The 18,323-nt window shown below is 39.0% G+C and overlaps 2 protein-coding genes across 2 annotated transcripts; both read left to right on the plus strand.

Annotated features, from left to right (window-relative positions):
• The first annotated feature begins 7,481 nt into the window (after nt 1–7,481).
• LOC148192386 (uncharacterized) lies at nt 7,482–12,439 on the plus strand. The gene is made up of 6 exons (XM_088099179.1): nt 7,482–7,822; nt 7,940–8,382; nt 8,692–9,050; nt 9,258–10,154; nt 10,938–11,032; nt 12,367–12,439. Exons 1-6 carry the CDS (start codon nt 7,482–7,484, stop codon nt 12,437–12,439), a joined length of 2,208 nt encoding a protein of 735 aa, XP_087955305.1.
• Nucleotides 12,440–15,027: 2,588 nt separating this feature from the next.
• LOC124821646 (MLP-like protein 43) lies at nt 15,028–16,896 on the plus strand. The gene is made up of 2 exons (XM_047293562.2): nt 15,028–15,252; nt 16,469–16,896. Exons 1-2 carry the CDS (start codon nt 15,066–15,068, stop codon nt 16,756–16,758), a joined length of 477 nt encoding a protein of 158 aa, XP_047149518.2. The 5' UTR covers nt 15,028–15,065; the 3' UTR covers nt 16,759–16,896.
• The last annotated feature ends 1,427 nt before the right edge of the window (nt 16,897–18,323 follow it).

Here is an 18,323-nt window from a genome sequence, read left to right on the forward strand (position 1 = left end):
AATCCGTTCCCCGTGACGTGGTAGGCTGGTCCAGTACTTCTCCATGCCAACTCCAAATGGTATAAGTCCTCATTATGCCGTACATGAATAGATGGTCACGCACATTGCCTAAGTCTTGCCGTATTTGATTAAGACAACGGACACAAGGACAAAAATATGTCCCGTTGACAGACTTAGCATTTTGTTCAACGTATTGCAAGAACTTCGAAACACCTTTATCATATTCTTCACTGATGCGACGTTCGTTCGTCCAGCTTCGATCCATACTATGTTCGTAAAATCATCAGTTCAAGTTTTTTAACTCTCACAAGGTTAGGCCCTACCCATTCAAAAAAATTAATTTTCATAATTTGCTCAAACACGTGCATTGAAGTCTACATCATAAAATTGATAAGATTTCGGCAGCATTTCGCGTTGGTCTCCGAAATACACGAAATGAGAGTAGTCAACGATGACCACAATCAAATATGCATCCGGAGAACAACACAAGTACTGAACCGAAATTTTATCAATCTTATCCATAAACTCCAATTGACATGTTATTGCAAATTATGAAAATTAATTTTCTCAAACTGTCCAATCGGACAATTCAAAATTTAACACAAACGATTAAAAGATTAATCGTTTGTGTTAAATTTCAAATGGGAACTAAGTGTCACTCAATGATTTGATACTTATAATAACACAACTAATACATGCATATTCAAAAGCCAATAACACATGCACACTTTAGAGTAAAAAACATGCATACACAAAACCCAATTACATGCATATAAAAATTTATCAATAACAACAAGCTAACCTGAAAAGTAGATTCGAAATGAAAGGAGGGAAATCGAGGAGGGAACGGCCTAACACCTCGTCCAAAAACAATCAAAAAAGCCGCCCAAGAAAACGATTTTTAATCGGTTCAAATCAAAGATATTTCATCACAAAGCAATGTAATCGGATTGAAAGTCAATTTAAACGGTCCAAAAGAGAGAAAACGCACTTGGAAAATCAATGGCAGACAGCGTTCGCGGGGGGACGACGATGAACAGTGAGTGTTCTGCTCGCGGGTTCGCGTTTCACGTATTAATACTGTTAGACGTCCGGGCCCCAGAGTGCCGGACGTCTATAATAGCGTAGACGTCCGGCCCGTCACTAATATGACGTCTATGGTAATTTAAAATTGATGTTCGCGGGGTGTTTTAGACGTCCGTGATGCGGGGCACGGACGTCTATAATATTATAGACATCCGTCAGTGGGGGCGGACGTTTAAGGGGCTGAACAACTTAACGTTTCAACTACCCTGTCAGCCCCTTAAACGTCTGTCCTGGGGGGGCTGACGTCTATAATATTATAGACGTCCGTTCCTGGGGGGGCTGACGTCTGTCTTGGGGGTCGGACGTCTACAGTTTCACTTATTTACGAAAATGCCACCGGTCAATTATTTACGTTGGGGCTTTTGGGAACGGACGTCTATGGGGGGACGTTAAAAGCCTATTCTGCACTAGTGACATCGCTACTCCATAGGTATAATGTCTTTGTTATTAGTATTTCTATGTTAAGTTTAAAAATATTTGTTGATAACTCTTTGACGAAATTGTTATCTTCAGTTCACACGTCCTCAGAAGCAGTCGATTCATGAAAAAGTCATACATGAAGATGATGACATGGCTGAAGCAGAGAATGATCCTCTATCAAAGCTAATGACAAGATTACCCAGGTTGAAGAGAGCACCATTAGAATTATACTGGGATTTGAGAGTATTTGGTATGCCCCCCCATGTGCCAGTATATATCACATTTCCTGATGCATTGGAGGTGATTGGGGGAGACAGGATGTTGAATATTTCCATCATTCAACTGTGGTGCATGTAAGATAGTTAATTTTGTCTTCCATATGTCTTTTTCTTTGATTCCTATACTTTCTAACAACTTAACTTTGATCATTTAGGTACATGGACACAATCGTTGTAGACCAAGGTCGGTCTTCCATGTACAGATTTGTTGAACCTCAGACCATTCAACCTTCTGGTAACACACTTGCAAACAGACAACATTATTTGCAAACATGGATGGATGAGTCAAAAAGAGACGTATACCTTGTGCCATACATTGATGGGTAGGTGTTGTTATATGTAAAAGTTCATTATTAAAGTTTCCTTAATTACTTAGTTAAATAACTATTTGTCCTTCATGATAGGTCGCACTAGCAGCTGATGGTCATCATTCCCAAACAATGTAAAATTATATGGTTTTGTTCGTTGCACAGGAAGATGAGAAATGACTTGAGGACCATGCTTCAAGGGTAAGTGTTTCTCCAAAAATGACTTTGAATTTGATGTTCACCTTAAACTTTTATGATCAATATAGTTATGATAATTTTACTTTGTGTTTTTAATCTGTACAGAGTTATTGGTAAATCTCGAGGTCAACTAGTTCAAATTTTATATCCAAAGGTTGATTGTCATTTATAGTTATAATTCATTTTGTATGTTATTGAATGATCTAAATTATTGACGATTTAGTGCATCATTTTAGTGTAACCAACAGCAGGATTCATGGGAATGTGGCTTCTATGTCATGTGCTGGATTAAGACCATCATTCGAGCTGCCATTACAGATGACTGGAATCAGGTAATGATGCATACCTTGAAGACATTACAAATCAAATTCAGCTTTAAACATATATGAAACCATAATGAATCTTTCTTCAATTTTGCAGCGCTTCAAGAGTACATCTCTTATACTAGAGGAAACAATTAGGCAAATAAGGCAGGAGTGGACAGCTTATCTTCTGCAAAGATGGAGTTAGGAACAGTTTTATTTATTGTTGAACATTGATTAATTTTAGTTTTATAAGTTTATATATTGATAGTTTTGGTATTGGATTATTTTGTACATTAAGTATAACTTTCTTTATATGAAACGCAAATATACTATACTATATATTGTTCTGGGACAATTTTCTGCTTTTCAGGTGTGGTTTCAATGCAAAAATAAATTCATTTTAAAAAAAAACGCCAGTAGACGTCGGTTAGTGCACAAACGGACGTCTATAGACGTCTGACAGTGCACAAACCGACGTCCAAACCCGTAAACCCTAAACAACCCGTTCAGCCATATAGACGTCTGTTTTGGCACAACCAGACATCTATATAGACGTCTGTTCTGACAGAGACAGAAGTCTCTATAAACGTCCGTTTGTGTCAGAACAGACGTCTATATAGACGTCTGGTTGTGCCAAAACAAACGTCTATATAGACGTCCGTTTGTGTCAGAACAGGCGTCTATATAGACGTCCGTTTGTGACACAACAGACGTCTGACTAACGTCACCCACAAAGACGTCGAGTGCAGGTCGGACGTCAAAAGGCCAAAATAACAGACGTCTAAAGCCCTTTCTGCACTAGTGTATGCTTCAGTTTCGTAAATAACCGAGGCAGTAGAGAGCATATGCTTCGGTTGCCATTGAACCAAGGCGTATAAGTTCACCTTAATTACAAAAATACCACCGCGTTTTAATACTTCAGTTTTGTGAAAACCGAGGTGTATTAAACACGTTAAAGACTGTTTTTTTACTAGTGAATGATCTTTAATTCACTAGCATTTTCCTCTTTTGGCTTCTCATAGAACAATCGTGGGTTGATGTATGATCGTTGTTATTGCAGTAGAAGAGGTTTGAAGGAATTTTTTGTCCAAGGAATTGAAATGTTTGTCCGGATAGCTCGACAATATAAATATTATGCTCTTGATGGAGGGATTAGATACTGATGCATAAAATGTGAATGTAGTAGAATTTTGAAATATTAAGTGGTAAAAGTTCACTTATACAAAAAGGATTCATATCAAATTACAAGATTTAGACATTTTATGAAGAAATTCCCTCTACCTCATCTATACATGAAAATTGGTAGCTTTTAGGTTCAACCACTTTTATGCATAACAATGAGATGAATCAATTTATGTATACACAATGGTGAATAATTCTTATTTAACATGCTTCATTAGCAGACAATAGATGTGTAGAAGAGTTTCCTAATGAAGCCAATAAGAGGTTGTATAACTTATTGACAGAGGTAAAATGTTAATGAGAAACGTGACTTGATAAATAATAACATGATAATGATTATATAATAATTTATAAGTTTATAACTTTTTTATGTTTTCATGAAACATATTTTAAATTTATATTTGACTTTTTATATACTCTTTTTATAATGTTGTAAAATTTGAATTAAGTTTTTGTTTTTGGAAATGTTAGTTTACTCAAGTGAAATTCCACGAGGAAATTGTGTAAAACCCTCTATAATTAGCAATAATAATTCTGTGTCAAATCAAATTAATTCACACCACAAGCAATGTTTAAATTCTCTTAAAAACCCCCTTACTGCTCGGATTTCATCTCTGCTGTGCACTGAAAAACCGTGCCACAACATTCTCTGAAACACGCACCACGTCACACACACTCAGTGCATTAAAAACGCACCAAGCTCTGCATGCACGCATGCCATCTGTCACGTTAGAAGCTTCTAAAAGCTGTAGTGGGATCCAGGTGGCAGTGCGGGAGTGCACGACCGTTTGACGAGGAAGAGAAAATGATTTCTCTGAAAACATTTCACTCCATTCTATGCATTCACCTTCTTCCTCACGAAACCCTGGCCATTTCTCTTCTCCAGCTTCTCTCTAAGAACCTTCATCTTCTCTCTACCATTACTCACTTCTTTCAACTCCAATCAACTTTCTGAAACCGTAGAAACGTTCACGGGCCAGTAAGCTTCATTTGGAGCCGAACTTCTTTTGATCCTGTAACCGGTAAGTTTCCAGCCATAACCTAGTTCTGGAATTTCTAGGAACACTGTTTCAATTGCATGCAAGGATAAAATCTGAGTTTCTGAGTTCTCTTTGGTTAAACCTAGTTGAGGAGCGTAAGAAAGAGCTTGTCGGGTAGAAATTCCTAGTTGGGAAGAATCAAGTTACACTGTTAAACGTTCACTGCTAGACCAGGTAAGGGAAGCATATATGTTTAATTTATACTGTATGTTGTATGATCTGAGTTACATGTATGAAAAGTATGAAGTTTGAGCTGTTATGGACGTTTGCTGATATCTGATATGATTTCTGGTTTTGATTGATCTGTCATGAACGAACACTGCTCGTATGTACTATATATGTTGTTGATTTTGATTTAAATGCATGTTGATTTGATTATGTATGGATGGAGTATGGTTATTGTATAGTTGGAATGATTAAAATGTTGAAATCTGTATGATGATGATGTTTACAGTGAATTAAATCTGGAAGGAAAGTTGTGAAGTTTATAAAATTGGAAATCTGGAAAATTCGGTTAAGATTGAAAGATCTGAAATTTCAAATCATCCCCTCTGATAAATGACGCTCGTCACTGTACGGTCTTAGACCGTTCGGTTTTCAGTAAAATAACTTAGATTGGGATTCTTTCATTTGGAAGGAATTCTGCTCGAGAACGAGCGTCCCCAATTGAATTATCTGAGCGTTCGTCTAACTCAGCAGTATTTAAATATTTAAAACTTTATGAATAAGTAACGCTCGGTCTTATACCGAAGCGTTCGTCCTTAATATCGTTCGACCTTATGTCGAACGTTCGTTCTACAGGGCGTTCGGTCTTATACCGAAGCGTTCGTCCCAAATAGCGCTCGGGTTTTGCCAAGCGTTCGTTCTGATTTATGCTCGGTCATACACCTAGCGTTCGTCCAAAGCAGGGTTCGGTTTTATAACTGAACGCTCGTCCTTATCATTGAATTCTGAGCGAACGTACTTGGCGTTCGTCCAAAGTTAATTATTGAACGTTCGGTCATTGACAGTAAGTGTTGTTTTCTGAATTAAACATACTCTACTTATTTATCTAAGTTATCCTGTAAGGTATTTATCCTCTTGATTCAACCTAAATTCTTTGTACTCAAAATTTTCTAAGTATTATTCTGATCTTCTAAACTCAATCCCATTTAAATTATTTAAGTATTCTTAACGTCCGTAAGTGGACAAGAGTTCGTTTCTTTTGTTCAGAAACGTGTAGACAAAGGTACATTAATAATTTCGTTCTTATTTGATTAAAGGAGGCATGTTGTTAATGTTACGAGAATGGAACACTGAATGAAAATGTGAATAAGAGAACTGGTTAATATGGGCGAATGATATTTTGAATGAATTAATGGAAGTGGATTTTAACGAGCGTTCCAAGGAGGAACGTCTCAGATGTGTTGAATGTGAAATTTGGTAAAGTATGAACCTGGATAAGTTAAGCCTCGCGGTCCATCCTGATATTCCGTGATACTCTTCTTCAAGTAGAAGGGGGTAGTCATACGTGGGAATGGCAGGAGGCCCTAGTCCATTGAGTACTTCGGGCAGATAGGGTTAACCTCGAGTGGCAGCTGGGAGATTTGATCAGTTACTACACCACTCGGGTGCAAGGACGCTTGTAACTACATGGTTCATACAGTCCGGACGGTCTGTCTTATATACGTATTTCTGTGATTTTTATTGGATAAGTTACATGTTGTATGTGTGAATTGAAATGTAAATGTATGTGTTGATTGTATAAATTAAATATTATAAGCTTACCCTTGCATTTCCATTGTGTTGTCTACTGTCCATGTACTTTCGTCTTGTCAAAATGCAATGATCATCCGTTGTGGATGTGAGCAGATGGTGGTGCATCCCTTGAGCAAATGCTGGAAGAAGAAAATTTGGATGAAGCTAATCTGGTGGACGTTGAAGTAAAGGCTGAGCCTTAGAGTGCTCGTTAGATCAGGACTGTAAATGTTAGTGTAATTTCAACGTTCGGCCAAGTATTTTGTTAGGCCGTTCGTCTTAAATCTTATATTCCTCTATTTTGACGTACGTTGTTTTATATATCAAAGAACGTTCGTTCCAGGTTTTCCCTTGTATGCGTTATGCGCGTTCTTTTGTACTGATGCCGTTTGGCTTTTAATCCTGATTAATGCAAAGACTGTTTATGTTACTGTTAATTGTAATTAATTCTAAATTATGGTAATTACTGTATTTTGGGATGTTACAATAGTGGTATCAGAGCAGTTTTGTTCTATTAAGGGACACTGTAGGGTTATGAGTGCACTGTGTTTTTGCTGTGTGCTTATTGCATGTTTAATGAGTTATTCTTGTTTTAACTCTTGAACTTTACTAACGCTCGTTCTTCTCTGATCCAGAGAACTAATGGCGCCTAGACTTCCTCCTCCTCCCCAACCGAGTGAGTCCGATACGTCCAGCAACACTAGGTTGTTGGAAACTGTGGTTGAAAGGCTGCATCAACAGAACACCACATTGCTGGAGCAGAACGCCACCCTGATGCAGCAAAACCAAGCTGCTATGCAAGGTTTGGAGGCCTCGCGTGTCAATTCTGAAAACACGCAAAGGCAGTTGATGGAGATCTTGGCTGCAACTAGAGGTGCGCCTGGAGCATCTTCTTCAAACGCTGCTCAACCGAACGCTGAATGGAGTATGGAGAGTTTCCTTCAGCATCACCCTGCCAAGTTTAGTGGGAAAGGTCTACCGGACGAAGCTGATCAGTGGCTGAGGGATATGGAGAGAATTTTCAACGCCAAGAGATGTCCGGATGAAAACCGCTTGGCGTATACAGAGTACTTGCTAACTGGAGAGGCGAGCCACTGGTGGGCGAGCGTCAGAGCCATTTTAACGGACGCTCACCAGCAGATTACTTGGGAAGTGTTCAGAAACAAATTCTATGAAGAGTACTTCCCTGACAGTGTCCGTTTTGCAAAGGAGGTTGAATTTTTACAGCTGGTCCAGGGGGGAATGTCAGTTTCTGAATATACGAACAAGTTCAAACACTTGATTCGCTTCAATACAATGGCCACTAGTGAGGAGTGGCAGTGCAGAAAATTTGAGAACGGTCTACGCAGTGATCTAAAGGTTGTGATTTCCAGTTTGTGTATCAGAACGTTCCCTGCTATGGTTGAGAGGGCCAAGGTGTTGGAGAAGAACTTGGCAGAGGCGGAACGGCACAAGAAACAGCAATCAGTAAGGGGGCCGATTGTCCCAAGAGGAAATGTGAATCAGAGAGGATCTCCTTACACTCGTCCAGCAGCCAACACGAGTGGATCTCAAGCCTTGGTTCCTGCCGGACAGTCTGGGCAGCAAGGTAGCGTGGTATGTTACAAGTGTGGGGGGCCACATTACCGTTCGTCATGTCCTCAACTTGTTGGAGTAAAATATTGCACTCGGTGTAGGCGAAATGGCCATCTGGAGAACGAGTGCAACATGGGCGGACGCGCAGTGATGAGACCGCCGAACGCAGGAAGGAATCAACAAGGAAGGGGTGGTCGAGCCCAAGCTACTGGGCGTGTTTATGCGATCACGGGAGCGGAGGCAGCGAGCTCAGGTACGCTCGTCACTGGTACCTGCTTAGTGCATGGAATACCCTGTTGTGTGTTGTTTGACTCTGGGGCGACGCACTCCTTCATCTTGAAGGCGTGTGTTGAAAGGCTGGGAATTGTGGAGAGAGATATGCAGTTCGACTTGGTGGTATCTACACCAGCGGCTGGAGAACTTAGGACATCTACCGTGTGCATTAGATGTCCTATTGAGGTTGAGGGGCATAGCTATAAGGTGAACTTAATCTGTTTACCTTTGAAGGACTTGGAAATAATTCTAGGGATGGATTGGTTGGCTGCCAACCACATTCTCATAGATTGTGGCAAAAAGGAGTTAGTGTTTCCTGACGAAGATGAAGAATGCGTAGGTGTGACGCTCGGTCAATTGAAAGAAGATATTATGGAGGGCGCGTCTTGCTTCTTAATCATGACGCATGAAGACCAAGAGCTGGGAGATTTGAGGCAAGAACGAATGTCCATTTTGGAGGAGTTTCAGGACGTTTTTCCAGAAGAAATACCAGGGTTGCCTCCTGTTCGGGAAGTTGAATTCACCATTGATCTGGTGACCACAGCAGCCCCTATATCTGTTCAACCATACCGTATGGCGCCTGCAGAGTTGGTTGAACTCAAGAAGCAGATTGAAGAACTTATGGAGAAGCAATTCATAAGGCCGAGCGTATCGCCCTGGGGAGCGCCTGTGCTCTTAGTGAAGAAGAAGGATGGCAGCTCTCGGTTATGTATAGACTACAGGCAATTGAACAAGCTGACCATCAAGAACAAATACCCGTTGCCAAGGATTGATGATTTGTTGGATCAACTGCATGGGGCAACGGTGTTCTCTAAGATTGATTTGCGTTCGGGATATCACCAAATCAGGGTGAAGGAGGACGACATCCAGAAGACTGCTTTCAGGTCGCGTTATGGACACTACGAGTATGTAGTGATGCCATTTGGAGTAACGAACGCTCCTGCAGTGTTCATGGATTATATGAACCGCATCTTCCGGCCATACTTGGACAAGTTTGTGGTCGTTTTTATAGATGATATTATCATCTACTCTAAGACGCAAGCTGAACATGAAGAACACTTGAGGGCAGTGCTGAGCGTGTTGAGGGAAAAGGAGTTGTATGCAAAACTGTCCAAGTGTGAATTCTGGATGAAGGAGGTGCAGTTTCTGGGTCATATTGTGTCCGCTGGAGGGATCTCGGTAGACCCAGCAAAGGTACGAGCGGTTATGGAATGGGAACGTCCGCGTTCAGTCACGGAGGTGAGAAGCTTCGTTGGTCTTGCGGGCTACTATAGGCGTTTCATTGAAGGGTTTTCTAAGATAGTAGCACCACTGACGCAGCTTACAGGGAAAGATCAGCCGTTCGCTTGGACTGACTTGTGCGAGGAGCGTTTCCAAGAGCTGAAAGTGAAGTTGACGAGCGCTCCTGTACTAGTCATTCCGGACACGTCCAAGCCCTTTGAAGTGTACTGTGACGCTTCTCATCAAGGGTTGGGTTGTGTGCTCATGCAAGAGAGGCGGGCGGTAGCGTACGCGTCTCGTCAATTGAAGGTTCATGAGCGTAACTATCCAACACACGACCTGGAATTGGCAGCGGTCGTTTTTGCACTGAAGATTTGGAGGCACTACCTGTACGGATCTACATTCCAAGTCTTCAGTGATCACAAGAGCCTCAAGTACTTATTTGATCAGAAGGAGTTGAACATGAGGCAGAGGCGTTGGTTAGAATTTTTGAAGGACTACGAATTTGAGTTGCTCTATCATCCCGGGAAGGCCAATGTAGTGGCGGACGCCCTAAGCAGGAAGTCAGTGCATGTCTCTTTAATGATGGTGAAGGAGCTGCACTTAGTGGAAAGTTTCAGAGATCTAAGGTTGCAGTTTGAGCTGGAACCGAACAGTATCAAGTGTTGTAACCTTAGAATATCAAGTAATGTATTTGACCGTATCTGGATGAAGCAACGTGAGGATGAAGAGTTGGTGAAGATCTTTAGCGCGCTCGGTTCAGATAAAGCTAAGGAATTCAATGCTGGGACGGACGGTATGCTACGTTACCTTGGTAGAACGTGCATTCCTAATGATGGAGAGCTGAAGCGGATTATTTTAGAAGAGGCACATCATAGTCGTCTTAGCATACATCCCGGTATGACTAAGATGTACCAAGATCTTAGGCGTTCGTTCTGGTGGCCTGGAATGAAGAGTGATGTCGCTCGTTTTGTGGCATCCTGTTTAACTTGTCAACGCGCTAAGGCCGAACACCAACGACCAGGAGGGTTGCTTCAACAGTTGGAAATTCCAGAATGGAAGTGGGACAGCATCTCCATGGACTTCGTGACTCATCTACCACGAATGGTTAGGAATCATGATTCAATTTGGGTGATCGTGGATAGATTGACTAAAAGCGCTCATTTCTTGGCCGTGAATCTGAAGATGTCCATGACAAATTTGGCCAAGTTATATATCAAGGAGATCGTTCGTCTTCATGGAGTGCCTTCAAGCATCATTTCTGACCGAGACACGAGATTCACATCTCGGTTTTGGCAATCATTACAAGGCGAGTTGGGGAGCAAGCTGCAGATGAGTTCAGCGTATCATCCGCAAACGGACGGCCAATCCGAACGTACCATTCAGACGCTAGAAGATTTACTGAGGACGTGCGTCCTAGATCACTTAGGCGCATGGGATGAGGTCTTGCCACTGGTGGAGTTCACGTACAACAATAGCTTCCAGTCTAGCATTGGAATGGCGCCGTTTGAAGCTCTCTATGGGAGGAAATGCCGAACGCCACTTTGCTGGTTCCAAGAGGGAGAGAACGTGCTAACTGGACCAGAACTCATCCAGCAAACAACCGAGAAAGTTAAATTGATCCAGGAGAGGTTGAAGACGTCCCTGAGCAGGCAGAAGTCCTATGCGGATAGAAGAAGAAGACCATTGGAGTTTGCTGCAGGAGACCACGTGTTTTTGAGACTAAATCCGATCACGGGAGTAGGGAGAGTGGTTCGTCCAAAGAAGCTGTCTCCCAAGTTCATAGGGCCGTACCAGATTTTGAAGAAGATTGGACCAGTAGCTTATGAACTTGCCTTGCCTCCTCAACTATCAAATCTGCATCCGGTCTTCCATGTGTCTCAACTTAGGAAGTATATAGCTAATCCCTCCCATGTCTTAGAACTGGAAGATATTCAACTGCGTCCAGACCGAACGTTGGAGTTACAACCAGTCCGCATTGAAGACGTTCGCACCAAGCTGCACAAAGGAAAAGACGTTCGTTTAGTGAAAGTTGTGTGGGACGCTAAAACTGAAGATTCAACGTGGGAGGTGGAGAGTGCAATGAAGGATTTGTATCCGCAATTATTTTCATGTAATTTCTGAATTTTCGAGGACGAAAATTTTTGTAGTTAGGGAGAATGTAAAACCCTCTATAATTAGCAATAATAATTCTGTGTCAAATCAAATTAATTCACACCACAAGCAATGTTTAAATTCTCTTAAAAACCCCCTTACTGCTCGGATTTCATCTCTGCTGTGCACTGAAAAACCGTGCCACAACATTCTCTGAAACACGCACCACGTCACACACACTCAGTGCATTAAAAACGCACCAAGCTCTGCATGCACGCATGCCATCTGTCACGTTAGAAGCTTCTAAAAGCTGTAGTGGGATCCAGGTGGCAGTGCGGGAGTGCACGACCGTTTGACGAGGAAGAGAAAATGATTTCTCTGAAAACATTTCACTCCATTCTATGCATTCACCTTCTTCCTCACGAAACCCTGGCCATTTCTCTTCTCCAGCTTCTCTCTAAGAACCTTCATCTTCTCTCTACCATTACTCACTTCTTTCAACTCCAATCAACTTTCTGAAACCGTAGAAACGTTCACGGGCCAGTAAGCTTCATTTGGAGCCGAACTTCTTTTGATCCTGTAACCGGTAAGTTTCCAGCCATAACCTAGTTCTGGAATTTCTAGGAACACTGTTTCAATTGCATGCAAGGATAAAATCTGAGTTTCTGAGTTCTCTTTGGTTAAACCTAGTTGAGGAGCGTAAGAAAGAGCTTGTCGGGTAGAAATTCCTAGTTGGGAAGAATCAAGTTACACTGTTAAACGTTCACTGCTAGACCAGGTAAGGGAAGCATATATGTTTAATTTATACTGTATGTTGTATGATCTGAGTTACATGTATGAAAAGTATGAAGTTTGAGCTGTTATGGACGTTTGCTGATATCTGATATGATTTCTGGTTTTGATTGATCTGTCATGAACGAACACTGCTCGTATGTACTATATATGTTGTTGATTTTGATTTAAATGCATGTTGATTTGATTATGTATGGATGGAGTATGGTTATTGTATAGTTGGAATGATTAAAATGTTGAAATCTGTATGATGATGATGTTTACAGTGAATTAAATCTGGAAGGAAAGTTGTGAAGTTTATAAAATTGGAAATCTGGAAAATTCGGTTAAGATTGAAAGATCTGAAATTTCAAATCATCCCCTCTGATAAATGACGCTCGTCACTGTACGGTCTTAGACCGTTCGGTTTTCAGTAAAATAACTTAGATTGGGATTCTTTCATTTGGAAGGAATTCTGCTCGAGAACGAGCGTCCCCAATTGAATTATCTGAGCGTTCGTCTAACTCAGCAGTATTTAAATATTTAAAACTTTATGAATAAGTAACGCTCGGTCTTATACCGAAGCGTTCGTCCTTAATATCGTTCGACCTTATGTCGAACGTTCGTTCTACAGGGCGTTCGGTCTTATACCGAAGCGTTCGTCCCAAATAGCGCTCGGGTTTTGCCAAGCGTTCGTTCTGATTTATGCTCGGTCATACACCTAGCGTTCGTCCAAAGCAGGGTTCGGTTTTATAACTGAACGCTCGTCCTTATCATTGAATTCTGAGCGAACGTACTTGGCGTTCGTCCAAAGTTAATTATTGAACGTTCGGTCATTGACAGTAAGTGTTGTTTTCTGAATTAAACATACTCTACTTATTTATCTAAGTTATCCTGTAAGGTATTTATCCTCTTGATTCAACCTAAATTCTTTGTACTCAAAATTTTCTAAGTATTATTCTGATCTTCTAAACTCAATCCCATTTAAATTATTTAAGTATTCTTAACGTCCGTAAGTGGACAAGAGTTCGTTTCTTTTGTTCAGAAACGTGTAGACAAAGGTACATTAATAATTTCGTTCTTATTTGATTAAAGGAGGCATGTTGTTAATGTTACGAGAATGGAACACTGAATGAAAATGTGAATAAGAGAACTGGTTAATATGGGCGAATGATATTTTGAATGAATTAATGGAAGTGGATTTTAACGAGCGTTCCAAGGAGGAACGTCTCAGATGTGTTGAATGTGAAATTTGGTAAAGTATGAACCTGGATAAGTTAAGCCTCGCGGTCCATCCTGATATTCCGTGATACTCTTCTTCAAGTAGAAGGGGGTAGTCATACGTGGGAATGGCAGGAGGCCCTAGTCCATTGAGTACTTCGGGCAGATAGGGTTAACCTCGAGTGGCAGCTGGGAGATTTGATCAGTTACTACACCACTCGGGTGCAAGGACGCTTGTAACTACATGGTTCATACAGTCCGGACGGTCTGTCTTATATACGTATTTCTGTGATTTTTATTGGATAAGTTACATGTTGTATGTGTGAATTGAAATGTAAATGTATGTGTTGATTGTATAAATTAAATATTATAAGCTTACCCTTGCATTTCCATTGTGTTGTCTACTGTCCATGTACTTTCGTCTTGTCAAAATGCAATGATCATCCGTTGTGGATGTGAGCAGATGGTGGTGCATCCCTTGAGCAAATGCTGGAAGAAGAAAATTTGGATGAAGCTAATCTGGTGGACGTTGAAGTAAAGGCTGAGCCTTAGAGTGCTCGTTAGATCAGGACTGTAAATGTTAGTGTAATTTCAACGTTCGGCCAAGTATTTTGTTAGGCCGTTCGTCTTAAATCTTATATTCCTCTATTTTGACGTACGTTGTTTTATATATCAAAGAACGTTCGTTCCAGGTTTTCCCTTGTATGCGTTATGCGCGTTCTTTTGTACTGATGCCGTTTGGCTTTTAATCCTGATTAATGCAAAGACTGTTTATGTTACTGTTAATTGTAATTAATTCTAAATTATGGTAATTACTGTATTTTGGGATGTTACAAATTGTCTGTTATATCAATTTTTTTATAATGTTATTCTCTTTGTCTCGTGTTTTTTTTAAGTTGTATTCTTATGTAAATTTTATTTCTTTATTAATAGAATAATTTTTCATTGACACGTTTTTTTCCATCAACTAAAACATAAGTAGTCGTCTACATTAAACATATATTAGAAAAAGAAAACCACTTAGGTTAAGCGTAGTTATAATTAATTAAGTTATCATAGTTATAAGTTTAAGTAATTAGTTACCGTATTAATTATATTACAAGTAAAAGAATTCTATTATATTAGGCATTCACTATATTAAAAGAATTACCCTAGACATCATCACTTTCCATTCAGAGGCAGAACTGATTTCTTGGAGCAAGAATTTATTTCTTCAAAAGCATTAAATGCTCAATTAATTTAATTAGTTGGCAGCCGAAGAGATTGGTAAGGTTTTCCTATTTAAGGAGTGATTCTCATCCCTCTCTACATTATCCCATTCGTTTCCTCAGTTGTTTGTTTCTGCAATCCTTCATAATGTCACTAACTGGAAAAATTAGCACTGAACTTCCAGTTCATGCAGCTGCAGACAAATGGTTCCACATCTTGACCAAAAACCTCCCCCAGGTTCAACACGTTGCTGGTAAAGTTCATGGAACCAAACTCCATCAAGGTGATGATTGGCATACCAATGATTCGGTCAAACACTGGACTTATACCTTAGGTAATTATTTTTATAATTAAATTGTGTTTGCATATGTTAGACAAATCAAAATGCGAGAAATTCATATTATTCATTACTTAGTTTTAATGTATATAGATCAAACCTATAATGCAATTTGGATTATACTTTTATATAGGTATTTAAAGAATAAGAAAATAAAATAAAATAATTAATTCTTATTACATATGCCGAAATTAACAATTAATTACCGTGAAGTTAAACTCGAATAAGCTAAAATAAGATAGCTAATATAAATTACAATAAACTAGTTTCACTCATGCATATAATTTGTTTAGTCTTCTTATTTTATGTTCTTATTAAAATGGTATTTTCAAAGAATTTTTGATAATAAGTTTATGAAAAACACTAATTAGTTTTCTTACATTATATTTCTTTTATCAAGTTACGAAAATATCTAGCAAGATTGATTTATCAACAAAACTAAGTTGTGTTTAAGGATTTGTATGATTTCAAATCCAGAACTAAGGCCGAGTTATAATATATAACTGAGTGCAAACTTTATGTTACAAGTTTATTCTCTAAAATTGAGTTAAACTTAACGTTTACACAAATTTACAATATATAACTGAATACAAACCTTATTTTACAAGTAAATTTTGTAATATTTGATAGAATTAAAGTTCACTTCTCATCCAAAGCTCATTCCCAAAAAATAAGTTGTTTGTGGAGCCTATTATGTCACCCTCCATCATACCATTATTAAATTATTGTCTAATCTTACATTTAAAATGTATATGTTTAGATGTGAGGTAAGTGAGTTGAAAATTCTATATTAACTAAAAATAAGATAGATTTACAAAATATATATATATATATATATATATATATAAATAAATAAATAAATAAAGTGAATACAAATCTCACTTAATAATTCAGCTTAGTAAAATTAAGTTAAGTTTAAAATAGATTTTTATATCACCTTTTAAGAATTTGAAAATCAGTTTGATGTAGGTTTAAATATTGTTTACTCTTTTTTTTCCGAAGCATTTATGGCAAACTTTACCCAAATTAGAGTTTAAACAAAGGTAAGAGAAAGATAGAAATAGAAAACTTACCATTGTATGGAGACCGAAATTGAAAAGAAAAATATTTATACAGGCTAAATATATTTGTCATGAATTTAGCAAATGAGTTATCAATTACATATTCTTCTAATATTTTTGTTTTTTAATGATTGGTTATTGTGAAACAACAGACGGTAAGACAGTAACATGTCTTGAAAGTATTGAATCGGTTGATGAACAGAGCAAAACAATTGTATTCAAGGTCTTTGGTGAAGCTGTCGATGACAAATATAAGCCGTTGAAGCTAACCATTGAAGTCATAGAGAATGATGATGGCAGAACTTCAATCAAATGGACCATTGAATATGAGAAGCTAAGAGAGGATGTTCATCCTCCATATGGCTACCTGGAATTATATGACCATATCATTAAAGATGTTGATGCTCATATTGTCAAGGCAGAAAGAGATGCCACCAAATAAGAATTGAAAGAAGGTTCATGTATGTGTGGCAAATAATACTTTTGTAGTTTGTGTGCAATAATAATAAGTGGCATGTCGGTGATATATATGTCAGAAAGGTATTAAATAAAGGATATCGTTTGGTCTTCTTTTCTCAGAGGGTTAAATATGTTTTTAGTCCCTATACTATCAAGCGGTTTTGTTTCTCAGAGGGTTAAATAATGGCGATGAAGGTAATAAAAAAGGGTCTCATTTGAAACGTACTCGTATATCAACAAAGGGTGTTCAAGTTCCAAGCAACAACCAAGGAGTTTCACCAAGGTTCTGTGGTTTACTTGGCACATAATTCGAACCTCGTTTCACCTCTGATCAATGCATTTGGTGCTTCCAAGCTTCGCACGCTTGATGGAAAACACGGTTCCATCATTGAATGTCCCCTTGCACACTTCACCGAATCCACCAATTCCAATCAGATTTTCTCGGGAGAAATCGTTCGTTGCCTTTCTTATCTCTCTGCCAGTGAAGATTCTTGATGATAAAGCACTGGCTTTCACACTTGAGACTTCTTTTCTCTTATTAATTTTAGTCTCATTTGCTTTTCTTTTTGCTTGGTTATGCTTCTTGTAGAAGATCACTCCTGTGATTGCTAGAACAAACACTATTCCTCCTATGGAAAAAACCACTGCCCGAAACAAGAGTTCATAACAGAAAAATTATAAATTTTTGTGCTTTTATCTTCATTTTTATGATTTATCTTACTGTTAGTTAGTGTGTATCATCTCACCATCAAGTAATAGAAAATTTCCCACTCATAAATGGTTTATTGTTATATCTTGCAAAATTGTATCGCACGTGATCAGAACTGTTAAATGTTGGCATATAGCAGAAGAAAACTAAAGAGGCTGATAGACACAAAAGACCTCCTCTACCGCATGGTAAAGACCTCTATTGCCTCGGTTGCATTTGGACCGAGGAAAAAGCATACATTTTTTTGCCTCGGTTTAGAACTGAGGTAGAAAGTGATAGACATTTTACTTTGCCTATATATGTCTCGGTTGCATAACTGGTGTAAATAGGTAAAAATAACCGCTGTCGTTTCCCTTTACTGCACTAGTGATTACCAAAGATGAATAACAACATATATAAACAAAAGTTCTTCACGTCGTCCATGGCTATACAGAACCTAATATGAAGAGAAAGGCCAATCAACAATTATTAGAGGGAGAATAAAGAATAACATATATACCACACACGTTCTCTCACTGCACAAAGTCCTTCAATAAAATATTGTCCTTGCCTCACGCTTTTCCTCATGACCTCATCTTGCGAACCATTAGCCACATGGATTTTCTGCCTAACAACTTTTCCTTCCTTATCTCTCTCTTCAACATTTCCTGTACACGTTACAATACTCCCGCCATAAAAAGCAACCTTGTCCTCAAGGTTGAATTACGGAAAAAACTCCTTAATGTCTTGAACATCCTCCCAGGTTATTCCTGAAGGTTCCAAGAGTCCCATTGAATTAACACTTGTGGAATCGATTTGGACTAACGCATGACTATGCAGACATCTAAAACCAAAAAAGG

Source organism: Vigna umbellata, chromosome 9 (genome assembly GCF_029865625.1).
Source record: "Vigna umbellata cultivar VRB3 chromosome 9, Vumbellata_1.0, whole genome shotgun sequence".
Classification (NCBI taxonomy): Eukaryota; Viridiplantae; Streptophyta; class Magnoliopsida; order Fabales; family Fabaceae; genus Vigna; species Vigna umbellata.

Bases quoted from the DNA above. Each gene is read 5' to 3' on its own strand.
- LOC148192386 (XM_088099179.1), top strand. From the start codon at position 7,482: ATGGAGAGTTTCCTTCAGCATCACCCTGCCAAGTTTAGTGGGAAAGGT. The intron at 9,051-9,257 runs GTATCGCCCTGG...ATCAGGGTGAAG, and splicing joins AGCAATTCATAAGGCCGAGC to GAGGACGACATCCAGAAGAC. The intron at 11,033-12,366 runs GTGCGTCCTAGA...ATTGCATGCAAG, and splicing joins CTAGAAGATTTACTGAGGAC to GATAAAATCTGAGTTTCTGA.
- LOC124821646 (XM_047293562.2), top strand. From the start codon at position 15,066: ATGTCACTAACTGGAAAAATTAGCACTGAACTTCCAGTTCATGCAGCT. The intron at 15,253-16,468 runs GTAATTATTTTT...GTGAAACAACAG, and splicing joins ACACTGGACTTATACCTTAG to ACGGTAAGACAGTAACATGT.